The sequence below is a fragment of the Glycine max genome, chromosome 11, assembly GCF_000004515.6.
Source record: "Glycine max cultivar Williams 82 chromosome 11, Glycine_max_v4.0, whole genome shotgun sequence".
In the NCBI taxonomy this organism is placed as follows: domain Eukaryota; kingdom Viridiplantae; phylum Streptophyta; class Magnoliopsida; order Fabales; family Fabaceae; genus Glycine; species Glycine max.
This window is the reverse complement of record NC_038247.2, coordinates 12,203,994-12,219,244: the sequence shown is the minus strand read 5'-3', so window position 1 is coordinate 12,219,244 and position 15,251 is coordinate 12,203,994. Positions and strand designations below refer to the sequence as shown.

Here is a 15,251-nt window from a genome sequence, read left to right as displayed (position 1 = left end):
AAAATAATTATTAAACTGTACTTAATACGAGAAATTAAACTATTATAATATTTGAAATGAAAGTTGTGCGGAAAATGGTGTCTCTTAGATTCAACATATTTTATTAAATATGCTAACAACTTAATGCTAGCTGATCATCAATTTAGACAAAAGCTTACAACTATGACTTAACAAACAATTAACTATTTTTACATATAATCATATAACTATACAATATTAATTGTAAGAACGTTAAATATATTTTCTTGATTTTCACTATAAAAGAAAATTTATAATAATCTAAGTTTGGGTTTCAGCTAATTAGCTGCCCAGAAACCATGAAAACCTAGAGGAAAATTTAAGTGGCTTGGAATTTCGATTCTCGCAACAAGGGCATTATCTGCTCCTATCCTTTTTGGGTCCAAGATGACAAGGTAACATCTATTCATTGAAACAGCATACTGCAAAGCAAATCATTAATGTCAATATGTCATCATAAGAAACATTTTATAATTTATAGAGAACCATTAATGATGTTCCAATTGAAAAGAACAAGAAAAAAAACTCCCTTTCTAATTATTTTTGCAGAAAGAAGAAAAAGACATGTTAAGTCTCATAATTTTTCTCAATCACTAAGTTTAACATATTTGCTTATATATGCTACAATTCCTTCACGTGAAATCACCTTTTTTTTTTCCTGAAAAATCTGGCAAAACCTACCGTTTAAAAGGACCTGTCACGACTTCGGTATACTAAAAATACAACCTCTTTTACAAAATAGTCAATATCCAAATTATAATTAACCAAGTTTTAAACGTAGATATACTTCAGTGTGTACGGAAGAAAAAGTAGATCGATACATTTATATTTTAAAGGAGACAAAGTTCTATGACAAATTCAACTAATTACAAATAAAAAACTATTTTTGTCTTTGTCATTAAATCATTCTTTACGGTATATTCCTTTATGAATAACAATTTATTATCCATAATTTATTAGTATTGTTTTCCAAATCGAGAATACTTGGAAGCTTATACGGAGTAAAGAAACCTACAGGATCAACAAAGTGATGTAATAGTTGGTTGGGTTCATATGAATAAGAATAATTTATTTAATGAAAAAATTTGTTTAATTTTTATTTTATGTAAAAAAAATTTGGTAAGCCACAATCACTTATAACAAAAAAGATTAATTTCTAACAAAATAAATTAAAAAATATTCTTGATCTCTAACGTATGATAAAAAATATGAAGTAAAGAACCTACATGATAAATATTAATAATACCCACCTCAACAACAAGAAGATAGCCATCATCTTCTTGGTAACCTTTGGGAACAAAAATAGGTTCACCAATAAATCTTCTACTTCCAGCAGTCCAAGTTTGTGCAACAGATTCAGTAGTCTCTAGGTCTAATTTCACAACGGTATCGAAAGGGAAACATGGCAATGTTTTGCGAGATCCTAAGGTTGTTGCTGCATAGAGATATTTGTTCTTCTTGCCAGAAAACGTTGGATTTGTAGCAGGAAAATCTGAGGATTTCTTCCATTTCTTCATGGGTTTCACATCACATTCTTGGCAATTGTAGTCAGAATCTAGTTTTATAGACACCTGCATTATATTGTATAATATATTGAGCAAAATTAAGAACTATATAAATGTCATGTACATATTTTAACCCGCTATTTCTTATTATTATTATTGATTGAAGTTTATGTGGGTTTTAATAAATCTATGATGTAATTTAACTTTTTAGCTAATATTGAGTTTTACTCGAAATTTTATTTAATAATAGAAATTACACGTTGAAGAAATCTGTTAGTAAATGCATTTTTTTTTACTGAAACTGTTAGTAAATGTATTGTTAACCTTTATTTTGGTCATTTAAAATAATAATAAAATTTGTCTAATTGAAATTAAAGGGAATCTCCTTTAGGCATGGTACATATACTTGAAATGATGAGAAAAATATATATGTTGAAGTCTTTTGGAATATTTTATGAGAAACTAATGTAGATAGAGAGAGAAGCAAATTGCACTTAATACATCTTTTACTGCTTTTGCCTTCTTTCTCTCAATAATTTTTATTTTCACTTATAAAAAAGGAAGGAACATGGGGTAGCGAGCATCAATACCTGAACAAGATGAGGCAATAACTTACTTCCACCTTTTACATTCATTATTGATGGGTCTAGCTTCTTCTTTTGCCAGTCGTACCCTGATAATAATTAACCAAAAGAGTAATTTTATTAGAGACACACGTGCGTGTATGATGAAGAAAGTTACTTATTTTATTACTATATATCTCAATTCATATTCCGTCTAATGTTATCATAAAGGAAGGAAAACTAATTCCATTCACATTCAGCATGTTAGGGGAAAATTATTTATTTGCTAGTTACTAGTTTATTTGCATTTCTATCTCTTTTATACTCAGGTTTAGATTAGTAACATCTCCATCGTTTAAAATCATAATGTGTTATCGTAATGTGGAATTTATTAAATAGTATTTTAATAAATTTCAATGATGAACAATCCTTTTATGCACTCATACATGTATTATTGATAAACTACGTACCATATGCATATTCAATTCGAATGAATCATGACTCTTGCGACCTAATTAATGGTTGTTTATATACACATACACTTATGTTATCATTATTTTTATCAACCAAATTTTAGTAATTAGTTTGTTAGTTTTTATCAAGGAGAAAGATTCAAATTCATAATCTTTCTTTTTTTCTTTCTTTATTCAATCGTCATAAAGTTAATCTTATAACTCAAATGCTTATGTTAATTATCAATTAATATGATAAATAGTTTAATGTTTATGTATGTACTAATACAAAAATCATTATTTAAATTACTTTAAAATAATTATTTTAAAAGTTAATAAACTTATTATAAATAACAAGTTGTGATTGAATGAATATATAAAATATTTTACACTATATGTATAACTTTTTTTATAATAAAACAACATACCAAATAACTTGCTGAAATTGAACCACTGGTAAGAGCAAGCAGCAGCTTGTATTTTTATGTCCAAATTCCCATGAGGGTGTCTAACTTCAAAGGCATTGCCAACATGGAGCAACCACAACTGTGAAGGTGCTTCAACTGGTACTCTCCAATCTCTCTCTTTGCCATTATTTTTTCCTGGAAACCTAGGAATCAGGTAAATGGGGGATGTGCTCTTACTTGGGTTTACCCTCAATGCTGATATCATTGGAGACATGCCATACACTGCTGCCATTGATCCTGAAAAATATTAAGAAATTAAGAGCTAGTACTATTAAAGATAATATGTCCCATAACTTCATTTAGAAAAATGTTCATTTTCTAATGATTTTGTTCCCATGCGCACGTACTATATGAGGTAGCTAGTCATATTGAAAGTGATTGATTAAGATTATATTATTATTTTGTTTTGAATATATATTGCAAACAAGATCCATCGGTAGTAGAGATGCAAGTCTTGACAAAAGCCTATCTTCAAAAGTTTCTTTTGTAAATGATAAATTAATTAACCGAACTATATATTAGATTGAAATTCTTGGGATATAAACTGAATCTGCAAAATTTTATATAGTTTAAAAATTAATTAGTATTTTATCATTTTTTATTTAAATATGTAATGTACTGTTCAAAAAATAATAAAATAAGCCTTTATTATTATTAAATAACATGTGAATGTTTAGATTAATTTAACATTATAATTGTTATGAGAACACCTGATGATTACATTTAATTTTAAAAAATAAGTTTACCACTTGACTTTTATCTATTTTTATTTTTTTTCTGACAATGAATTTTATATATGTTATTGATATCAATTAGGAAAATGATTGTGTACTTAATTTGTAATATCCGCTTGTTCTTAAATTGGTTATAGATAAACGGCAAATTAAATCAGCTGGTAATAGTTTGCACACATCAATTCTTACCCAGTACATCAAGTTTTATGCGATTGGCAAATACTATGTAGTGGGTATCCGTGAATGCCCAATCATGGATCATCAAGTGATCTGGGATTCTGAAAACTTGCTTCTGTACTACATTAAAATTTGAGTCATATTCTGCAGAATATACAATAAAATAGGTTAGAAATTAATTAACTACAAAATCAAAACTAGGTATATATAAAGGAAATTGAGTATCATTCAGTTTAAATAAATTTCTCAAAAAACATTTGTATGAGAAGAAAAATAGTTAAACAGAAAAAAAAAATAAAACAAAAGCAATTTATCTAAACTGGACTCATTTCTCATTCTTATTAATTACATACCGGAAAATGTAAAATTACTGCGTGGAAGCAACATGTCTTCTGCATTGCATGACACAGTGAGTAGCCTGTTTCTTCTAGAATCGACCTTATAGTGAGACAAGAGTCTCCTTGGGGGCATCTTAAACACTCCTGTATTCCATAAAATAAAGACAATATAATTGAAAACCAAATATTTTAATATTATAGAACATTGTATGAACTATATATTGTCTTGTACGAATTAGATTCCATTTGTGAAATTCAATGTTATATAACTTGTGTATATATATTAAATAAAGTATGCCAAAGTTACAACAGGAAATGGTATATTTAATTTTCCCTTGGAATACTTTAATGACCCTCAAAATAAACTATTTTTGGGGCCACATGGCTTTGTAAGTACTCCAGCTAACATGTAGCTTGGAAATTATTCCTTTGTGTGCCACTAAAACTTGCTGGTGAAAGTGTAATTAATTAAACCTCACTTGTTTAAAATTTTGTTGGAAAGATATTGGATGCACTATGATGAGTTTCTTAATTAGAGTCCCATACTTGTACTGCATGTCCAACCAACAACCAATTCCCACCCAAGTTGTTTAGTATTCTTTTGGTAAGTTTCAAATTGCTTACTATTATTCAACACCATAATCACACCGTATGGTCACCTTTCCTTTGCCCTTTAATATAATAAATGGAAAAATAAGTGACTTTGATTGTGCCCATTTTGTCATGTCATATACATTTTGCGTGGATGATTTAAATTCTTCTGTTCATATATGGAGAAGGAATAAAGAGGGAGCAGTTTCAACTCTATACATAATCATGTTACTGCTCGATTAACTTCAATCATGTGCATTTACTTTCGAAACTTTAAATAACATTAGTAACATTACTGGTGCAATACACAAAAATTTGTTTGATGATTAATTATATTTAATAACCAATTAAATATTTTTAAGTTTATAATTAGTACTTAAAATACAAATGCGTATACTTATAACAAAATTTGAATAATGTAAATAATTTTTGATTTGATCTTAATTTCTTTTGTTATAGGAAAAACAAGAATTTGAATCATTTTTTGAACAACAGTGGGAAAGAGACATACACAAATCTATTTCTCTTTAAAAAAAGAAAAGTTTTATAACACAATTTTTATTCGTGTGTATCACTCTCCAACTGGACATGTCCATGTCAGAAATTAGAGAGAATACAGACCCTAGAAACAGAAGGCCCCCAATGTATTACTTATAATTAATTAGAAAGTATGAATAAATACGTACCATATAATATAGGCTTCAATAGGTTGGCAGCAACCTCCCAAACATCACCACCACCACCACCTTTGCTCTGATCATGATTTTCCATATCAGCACCATCCATCATGTTGTACTGTCCAATCGTATCTAACGTACCGGCTTGGATCTCATACGGTTCCCCACCCTCCCACATACACAAGAGCTTTTCCCCCCACTTTAGAACACTAGTGTTAGCCACATTTTTCATGACCTTAGTGTTCCCAACTTTTTTTCCACCCTTCAACACTGAAAATGGGCCTCTATGAGTGAATTTCCACTTGTTGGTCTTAGGGTCATGTTCCTCCACATGTGCATCCGTCTTAATGTACTTAGCCATGTACTTGACATTCTTAGTAACATTATTATCAAAAGTAAATGCCCTTAGGTACCCATGGCCGTCTAGAGGGTGCACCGTGGACCCGTGATCGTCGGCCAGAAGCCCTGGTCCGGTTAGATAGTACGTGCCAGACGGGAAATCGGCGGGGATCGCACCTTCCACGGTGCTTAGAGTGACGGGTCGGGTTGCTTCGGATCTTTGTGACATGAACAAGAATTGGTAGTCATAATAAGCAGCATTGGAATCATCAGGCTCTACAATTGGTGGAATTGGTACGGCAATAGGAATATTAGGTGCGGATATGGATATTGCACGAGGTTTGATTGATGGTATAGAGGGAGGGGTTTGGTGCACCGGTGGTGATGGCCTTATGGGTGGAGGAATGTATGTTGGGGTGTTGTGAATGGGTTTGGCTTGCATTTTTTTGGAGTTAATTAATTACCAAGGTTTTGGTATTGAAAATGTTGTGTTGGCATGTGAAGGGTGGCAGCAAAATGTGTGCTATTTATAAATGTAAACATGGAATAGTTTCTATATGCTATTGCAATGTGACTTTCTTTTAATTACAGATTTGCCACCAGGGCTTTTGCATGGTTATTTTGGTTTTTGTGCTCTATCAATGTTCATGTGGGGTAGTATAAATATGGCAGCATTTTAAAATGTGGTGGACATCAAAATTCTTGCATTTTAAGTGGCAGACATGAAGCATGTCAATTTTCTCTGATTGTACATATTTAATTTGTCTTGTTTTGTTTTAGCTTATTTTTAATGGCTCATGATCAGAAAGAGTAGCATGGTGCATCATGAGTTGAAGATCTTTTCCACCTCCTACTGTTATTTTTTCTCATTGGGATGAGCAATTTGATCATTATACAAAGAGAGAAAGGGAAGGAAAGAGAAATAATTGTGGGAAAAGATTATTGATATTATAAAAAAATAGAAAAAAATAGTGTTATGTAAAATAATATTATAGAAAAGTGTTATATAAATAATATAATTCTATTTGTAATTTTTATAAAATTATAAGTGGCTAATGATCGAAGGTGCTGCATGACCATATATGTGAGAGAAGTCATATAGATAGAACATTCGTGACTATTATTCATCATGTTGCATGATTATTGTAACTCCTTGATTAGTTTTGATATTAAACATTTTCATGCTAATTTTCCTTCTAATTATGATGGTTCACGAGAAAAAGCTACAATTTGCATTATAATATCTCAACTCTTCCACAGTATCAAAAAATTTTTTAGGCAAAGCAGTTTTGTACATATTAAATTTGTCTTGTTTTGTTTTAGCTTATTTTTAATGGTCATTTTTTTAATCAACAAAATATATATTAAGAATGGTACAAGGGATACCATAAACCATATACATAAATAGACCAAATCAAAGATTGCAAGTTTATTATGCTTAGCACTTTTTTTTAATGGCTAATGATCACAAGAGTAGCTTGGTGCTCCATGAGTTGAAGATTTTCCCTCCAACTTTTACTTTTCTCGTTGGGACTTGGGAGGAGCGATTTGATCATTATACAAGAACCGCAATATACCTAGCCATATACATTTAGAGAACTATTATTGAGTAGCTAGAGATGATATATTCAGAAGAGAAATGGCTAACATGAGAAAAACCCGTAAATGATACAGATCGTCTTGAAGAATTCAGAACTTAAAATTAAATTGATTTAACTTTTATTAGAGAATGATATTGACCTCAAATTTAAGAAATATGTGAGTAAGCGAGTGATAAATCATATATTTAATTTTTACAAGTTATCTTGATAAGATTAGATTTAATTCTTTATCTAAGAATCAAATGAAATCCTCATTAAAAAAAACTCAAACTATCATTCAAATTTATTGTTCTCAAGATCATAAGAGATTGTAAATAAACTTATAAATAACACAATTTATGTATTCCTATAAAAAAAATTCTCGTTTTAATTCCTTAATCAATACCGTAAGCATATTATAAAAATATAACTGAATAACTCTATGTATCCATAATTTTAATGAAATTAAAACTGACAAGGGTGCTGCATGACCATTTATAGAGGAAAGATATAAACAACACTGACGATTGTTAGTCATGTTACTTGCCATTGTAATTCCTTTTTTTTTTTTCATTTTTGTTATTGTCTTATGTTAGAGGTGTAAATTTTTTTTATTAATTATCTCAATAATTAATCTCTATCGATAAGCTTCGTTGATCATGTTTGATTAGATCTCTCTCTTTAATTACTTTTTTTCTTCAGAAAACTCAAACTAAAAATCTTAAATAAGGAATCTTAAGTCCAATTTCAATTCACTCGCATTAACGTAATGTTGGTTCCTTGTTTTTGGTATTATTAAACGTTTTTATACTAAATATCTTTTTTCTTCTAATTAATTATGAAGGTTGACGAGAAAAAGGTACAATTTACATTATAGTATCTCAACTCCTCCTCGGTATCAAGAAAATTAAGGCAAATTAATACACATAGGAAGAAAGGAGATATACTGCACTAATTAAAATCATCTGTAAAGTGTGACCCGTTCATTGTCAACTTATCATTGAATGTAGGTGTAGTATTTAATAAGTCACATTGTATATTTCTTGTCTACTTATCCTAGACAAAATTTTCCCACTTATCAAGAAATGTATAATGGTTTCCATTATATGTTGTCTCCATATCATGCACCATTGATGCCAAAGAAAGACGCAAAAGAATCATTAGAAAATAGAGAAGGAATAAAATATTAAGTCATCTTCTATACTTTTCCAATTGCACCAATTTAGAACCTCCCTTTTTCAAACTAAAGTAATGAAGCTAGCTAGTGAAATTATTAGAATCATGAGCTCAATCTCAAATTTTAATTCGTTTCTCTGTTCAAAACACACAAAAATAAAAACTAATAACAAGAACACGGAGATCTTGCCAGTGCCTAACTATTTTCAACTATTAAGTTATTTATTGATAGATTTATAACAATCATCTTGACAAATCATTAATTTGAGTAGTATTTAGCTCGATTTTCTTAAATAAAATCTTGAACTTTCTAAATGTAAAAAATATGGTAGAGAGAAGATTTCATCAAAGATGTCTAACAAATTTTTTTACAAAAATTAATCATTAATAAAATCAATAAATGTTTCATATCAATCAACAATATAATAACAAAAAAAGAGAGACAAAAACAACATGAGAAGGGGTTTAATAAATTAACGGTATATAAAGAAAAATAAATGGTAACTAAGTATTAATCTAAGTAGTCAATATAAGCTTGACAGAAATTAGTTGTAAAATACTTAATCTTAAAATGCTTATATTTCACAATGAATAGCAATAGGACCTGAAAGCAAATTATATTAAATTTAAACATGAGGAGGGTAGGGTTGACAGACTTAATTAACCAATTATTAAATTTTATTATATTAAAAATTCTATTTTTTCAATATATCATAAATATTTTCTACAAGAAATAATTTTGTTCAAATTGATAAGATAATTATAAATAACAAAATTTTTCTTCAGAATATTTAACATAATTATATATCTGAGATTTTTCAAGATCTCTAATTAATCTAAAATAATTTTGTGCCAATTAATATTTTGTTAATAATCAATTCATCGATAAATATTATAAGTAACCAATAATAGATATACAGACCCATTTTACTTCGTATTAGAATAAAGTTAATTAGATGCAAACCCTACTAACGAAATGCTTAAACTTCACCAAATATGTGATCATGAAAGCAAAGGGTAGATGGGAAAAGAAAGAGCTGGAAAAATGCCATGGGACGGTGGCATTTGAGAGTGATTTGGAAAGGAAGCAGGGGCACTTGTGCGGAATTGACTTTGAAATCATCATAATTAGGGCCACTTGAAGACATAAAATAATGATCAATCTTTGATTCCAAAGTTCGTTGTTGGTGTGATTCTGCTTACATAATGACAAGAACCAAGGGCCTACATACCCTGCTTTGGCCGTCTATAGAGGAAGATGCTGATTTCATCCTCTCATTTTCATTCGTCTCAATGCAAGTACTAATTCCCAAATTCAAATTTTACTTTTGTTGGCCAAACCATACTTACTTTAACCTTAGTATTGTAATTTCCAATCTAACTTCAGCTTGACCCTAGTCCACACCCATTATTTCCAATGTCAATTGGTTAGACGGTTAGTGGCCCACTTTATTTTGCATAGTCTACTCTTAAATATGTGCACTAATTAATCACCCTTCTTTTACTTCTTTGTTTTTCAACCCTTGTTTGTTGGCTACATAGCAATGATCACCGTGCACTCTGTTTCTTTCTTTAATTTTGAACCCTTGTTTTGCCTGGTTTTCCTTCTCCATCAATGGTCATGTTCAGTTTATGAAAAAAATAGTTGTTTAATTCTAATAAGTAACTGTAAAATAATACTACTGTTTATTGATAAAATCAGTTTATCGTTATAGTAATTCAAATTTGTTACTTGTAATAAAAATATTTAACACATTAAATCAAAATATCAAAGATCACACTAAAGATTTAATTTAATTTTTTAACGGATACCTATGAATATACTTATAAGTATATACACATGCACGCGCGCGCGCGCGCGCGCGCGCGCACACACACACACACACACATATATATATATATATATATATATATATATATATATATATATATATATATATATATATAAAATTACAAATATATTAAAAATTATAATAATATAAGAATTTATAAATTATAAATTTAAGATCCATACAAGGCATGATTTGTTATATTAGTAAAAATTAAAATCTAAATAAAATTGGTAAGAAACAAAATATTATTTAAACTCGCTGCTTTTTTATGATAAAATACTGATTATTCTAGCAGCTCATGATGTTCCTAATATACTTGGTAAATTTATGCTAGTAATAATGCCATAATGCTTGGACTTTAGCAGTTTATAAAAGAGTTAGAATTTGATGGTATAGCAATTTTATTTAAAAGAGTTAGAATTTTTTAAAATATTAATTATAAAATGCAATTGAATGCTGGAGCATTCCTATCCTCTGTATAGGCATCAACACCTAAAATATATGCATTGCTCACTAGCACATGTGATATTCAATTCATGATACACATACTTAATAAAAGCTACCACTGTAAGAAAGTAATTCATATTAAGCAGAGAATCCTTACAGTTATTTTGTCTTCATCTTGGATTAGTTTTTATATGGTTTAAGTACCTTTTAGAGGTATCTGGGTGAAGAAGCAGTGCTAGAAATGGTTATGTTTGATCTAAATGATCTTGTGTCTTTTCTAAAGCTTCTCATGTAAGATCCTGAGTACCTTCTGGAGTTGGTTACCTTACGGCTGATTCGAGCTTTCTGTTATGAACTAAGACTAAGCTACTCTACTAAACTACACTAATGGTTATCTTCATAATTCTTCTATGTGCCTTTTCATTCATTGCTTCATATTTATAGGCTTACATTGCTATTGATACTTAACAAACTAACAATTCTGTTGTAACAGAATTGAAGGAGCACTATGGCTATCCCCTAACAGAATAGTGGGCTTAGTGCAGTTCCTTATTGGTCTGGTAGTTGCTAGGCTGCTATTGCTATCAATACCCACCACTAGAAAACCAACCTTGTCCTTAAGGTTGAGCAATAAAAACAAGCTGAAACAGGGGGTGGGTTTAGAAAAAAAAGAGAGGTACATGAGTAAAGTTGCTTTTGTTTGTGGGCTTGTTTGGGTCAAGTTGATGAAAACGGAAGCAATTAGAATCGCGTTGAGTGGCTACCTGTTTGTTAAAATGTTTTGGCTTCAATGTCGACGAAGCTCAGCCTGTGCTAGCCATGGTGGTGGTGGAGGCGGTGGCGGCTTTGGAAGTGGTGGTGGATGTGGCGACGGGCATTGACGTCGATGATGAATAGAGCAAAGCTGAGTCTCAGTAGCAAAGCTGAATCCGGTGCGCGATGGCGGCATCCCCAAGCAGAATGATGTCATTGTCGTAGAGGATCTCGCAGTAACGGCGGTGGTCGGTGCAGAGTGGCAAAGGCAGCAGTTGGTTGGGCTGGAAGTGGCGGTTGATGTCGACACAGTGGGGCTGCCACACGCTGACGGGGAAGTAGGTGGTGCCGAAATCAATTTCGCTAGCAGGACCATCTCCTTTTCCAGCTATGGGAAGCGGAGTCTGGATGGGTGTGGGGCTTTGTTGCCTAGGTGCGGGGCATAGAATCGCGGGCGGCATAGGAAGGGGAGGAGGAACGTGAGTGTGGTATCGCAGGCAGCATTGGGCAGTTTGGGTTGCCTTATTCCTGAGGATAAAGCTGAGGAGGAACGTGGGAGTATGGTGTGAACTGAGGAGGAGGCACGTGAGGCCGAGACGGAGGACGGTACTGGCTAGGGTGGTAAGAATAAGTGTTTGACGAAGGAGCTGGCGACGACGGTGGTGGCTGCACCGAAGAAGGTGCGGGGAGCATTGGCGGAAAATCATGGTATCCAGTTTCAGGCTAATGAGATCGAGTTTGAAGAGCATGGAGGCTTGGATCGCGGCAAAATGAAGTTGAGATGCATGGAGATCAGAATCCATGGAAGCTTGGGCTGTGGCGAGGTTGGCTTGGGCTGCGGCGAGGTTGGCTTGGGCTGCGGCGAGGTTGTCCATGGCGGCCTCGAGGCGGTCTAGGCTGGCCGCGGAAGGTTCGCCATCTGCCATTGAAGAGCGACAAAGAAGGGGGTAGGTCGGACCAATTTGTTACGAACTAAGACTAAGCTACTCTGCTAAACTACACTAATGGTTATCTTGATAATTCTTCTCTATGCCTTTTCATTCATTGCTTCATATTTATAGGCTTACATTGCTATTGATACTTAACAGACTAACAATTCTGTTCTAACAGAATTGAGGGAGCCTATGGTTGTCCCCTAACAGAATAGTGGGCTTAGTGCAGTTCCTTATTGGTCCCCATTCTCTCAAATTGAACTCTAACTCATCTCTTCTTCTTGAGCTATAAGGAAGTGGTTCAGCTGTTGAGGCCATGAATTTTAGTTAGAAAATAATTCAGCAGAGTGGAATGTTGTTGTTGTTGTAAATAATCCCCCAAAAGAAAAGAAAATAATTATTAGCAAGGATCCAAATGCATAACCTACAAAGCGCATATTGCTATGAAGTTTTGGCTCACATCACCAAGAATGCTAGAATCCTTTTTCTGAATATGTGAAGCATCAAGCATCATTTTATCAGTTAAAGACTTCCTGCTATTTTCAAGTTCAGCCTCAATTTCATTCCTTTCCATCTAATAACAAGGGGAATAGGATCATATTAGAGTGCATTTCAGAAGAAAAATAATACAAAAGCATCATGATCAATTTTTTACCACAAAAATAGTAAACTTTTTATGGTGCTTCAAAATATGGTAATGCATATATATACTAACCTTAAGTGTAGGCCATAAAATTATCAAATTATCACTAATAAACTTATAATAGTATTATCTGAACAAAAAATGAAAAGATTTGAAGAATTGGTAAAAGTTGTCCATATTCTCTTTTAGTTTATGTCAATTTATTTGCCATTGAAAGACATAATAGAAGAATTTCAATTTGGGTTGCTATCTGAATTCACACAGCAAGCCATTTTTTTCTATCTATTTTGGTGGAAGGCAGATTTGTATAAACCTATGATGTTCATGTCAAAATTCAATAAATGCTTAGATTCCCAACTATGATCATCTCTGGCTAAATATTAACTCACAAACATTGCTCCTACTAATCCAAATGAGAAGTAAACTAGTAAGTCCTTTCCTCAATCGCTCGAAACAGGATGATGGAAATGACACAGTCATATATTCTAACTGGACCATGACCATCTGGTGCGGTGTTCATGACAAAATATTGTGGTATTGATATCACAAGGAACAAGGTTAGGCCCAGAACATATATATTTCTTATGGAATTGGTATTTGCAAATTGTATAAAAGAAATCCTAGTAGCAGCTGCAAAAAAATCAACAACAAAATAAAAAGGCTTGCATCTATTGGTCAAAATTATTGTAATCTATGTAATAATAGCAGCAACACCTACCCACAATACCAAATAAAACAATAGATGGCAGCAAATATCGGTAGAGGAATTGATGCAAAAAAAGCTTCAAATTTCCCTGAAAGAGACAGTAAAATAATTACACCAGGAATTTAAAAACTGGAAGGAAAATTTGCCCACATGTGTTTCAGTTGGAATAGAGTACCAAAAATATAGAAGAAGATCATAAAACCACATGATATTTGCACTACTCTTCGACTCCCTATATGCGTCAGACCAAGTAGCCCAACATTTTCACCGCAATTATCAAAAAGATAGTTAGGTTATTACTCAGAATTCTTAATCTTAATCTATACTAATATTCCTTGCTATTGGAAGTTAGCAAAGTTCTGACTATATAAAACCAAGATTTAAATATAAAATAGATGTTATCAAATGTAACAAATGAATCTAAAGATGTGTATAATAAATATTAACCATACAAAGCTAGGGTATGCATGGAGTACTGGAGGAGTAAGAGTGGATTATATCAGGACTCTAGATACATGGTAATTTTATTCCATTTCATTCCATCCCACTAATCTTTAAGTTTCAACGAAATAAAAAGAATCAGTCTTAATAACTATCTATTCCAAAGACACTGATTATTTCCAGTTCAGAAAAACAACAATAATCATTCAACTCCTCTCTCAATTTCACTAGAGTCACCAATAAAGTCCAATGCAAATGACCTAAACACTAAACAACATTCACCAATCCATGGCTCATGCCTCATCATTCAGAGAAACACAACCTCAACTAGCAATTAATCATTAAAAGTATTCCTTAATGGGACAAGTTCACCGGAAGACAAAACTAGATAGCTCATTCTCCACAACTACCATAAATGTTTGAAGGCTAGGTTTACCAAAATACTTTAAAGGTATTGCATCAACACTCATTTTCCACCCAAGTCGGAACTTTGAGAAAAGTAGATATGGAAATTATGAATTAGCGATATTTATCCTCCAGTGATACCAAACCAAGCATGTCAAAAAATGAAAAAGATAAAATGCAAAAACAGTTCTAGAAAATCATTTCATTGCAATCCAGAGTAACAAAGCGCCCCATCCAAGTGCACTACAATTAACTTTAAAGGTAACACAGGATAGCTTCTTGGTAGCATGTTTCTTTTTTAGCAAGATGTCAAGGAGATAGGAAGGGATTTGTGCAAACCCTCTTCCAAGAATCATTCACATTCAAGTATTCTTTTCTTATGGCTAATATGCAAAGGAAAGTCTAAAATGTGGGTACCACATATCAGTAAGAGTAAAGGAAAACAAAACGTCTGCAATTGAAACACCATCACACC

At 32.0% G+C, this 15,251-nt stretch overlaps 1 protein-coding gene across 1 annotated transcript; it reads right to left on the bottom strand.

The window, feature by feature from the left end:
- Positions 1-296: 296 nt before the first annotated feature.
- On the bottom strand, positions 297-6,303 carry CCD7 (carotenoid cleavage dioxygenase 7). The gene is made up of 7 exons (NM_001254238.1): positions 5,532-6,303; positions 4,270-4,398; positions 3,929-4,060; positions 2,967-3,242; positions 2,114-2,196; positions 1,269-1,589; positions 297-440 (listed from the first exon to the last, which is right to left on the bottom strand). The coding sequence occupies exons 1-7, from the start codon at positions 6,301-6,303 to the stop codon at positions 297-299; spliced, it is 1,857 nt and encodes a 618-aa protein (NP_001241167.1).
- Positions 6,304-15,251: the final 8,948 nt, after the last annotated feature.

What these genes read in the sequence shown, in the direction of transcription:
- CCD7 (NM_001254238.1), bottom strand. Translation starts at nt 6,303, where the DNA reads ATGCAAGCCAAACCCATTCACAACACCCCAACATACATTCCTCCACCC. An exon ending in CATAAAACTTGATGTACTGG is followed by an intron (nt 3,243 to 3,928) that starts GTAAGAATTGAT and finishes AATATTTTTCAG; the next exon opens with GATCAATGGCAGCAGTGTAT. An exon ending in CAATTTCAGCAAGTTATTTG is followed by an intron (nt 2,197 to 2,966) that starts GTATGTTGTTTT and finishes AATTATTATCAG; the next exon opens with GGTACGACTGGCAAAAGAAG.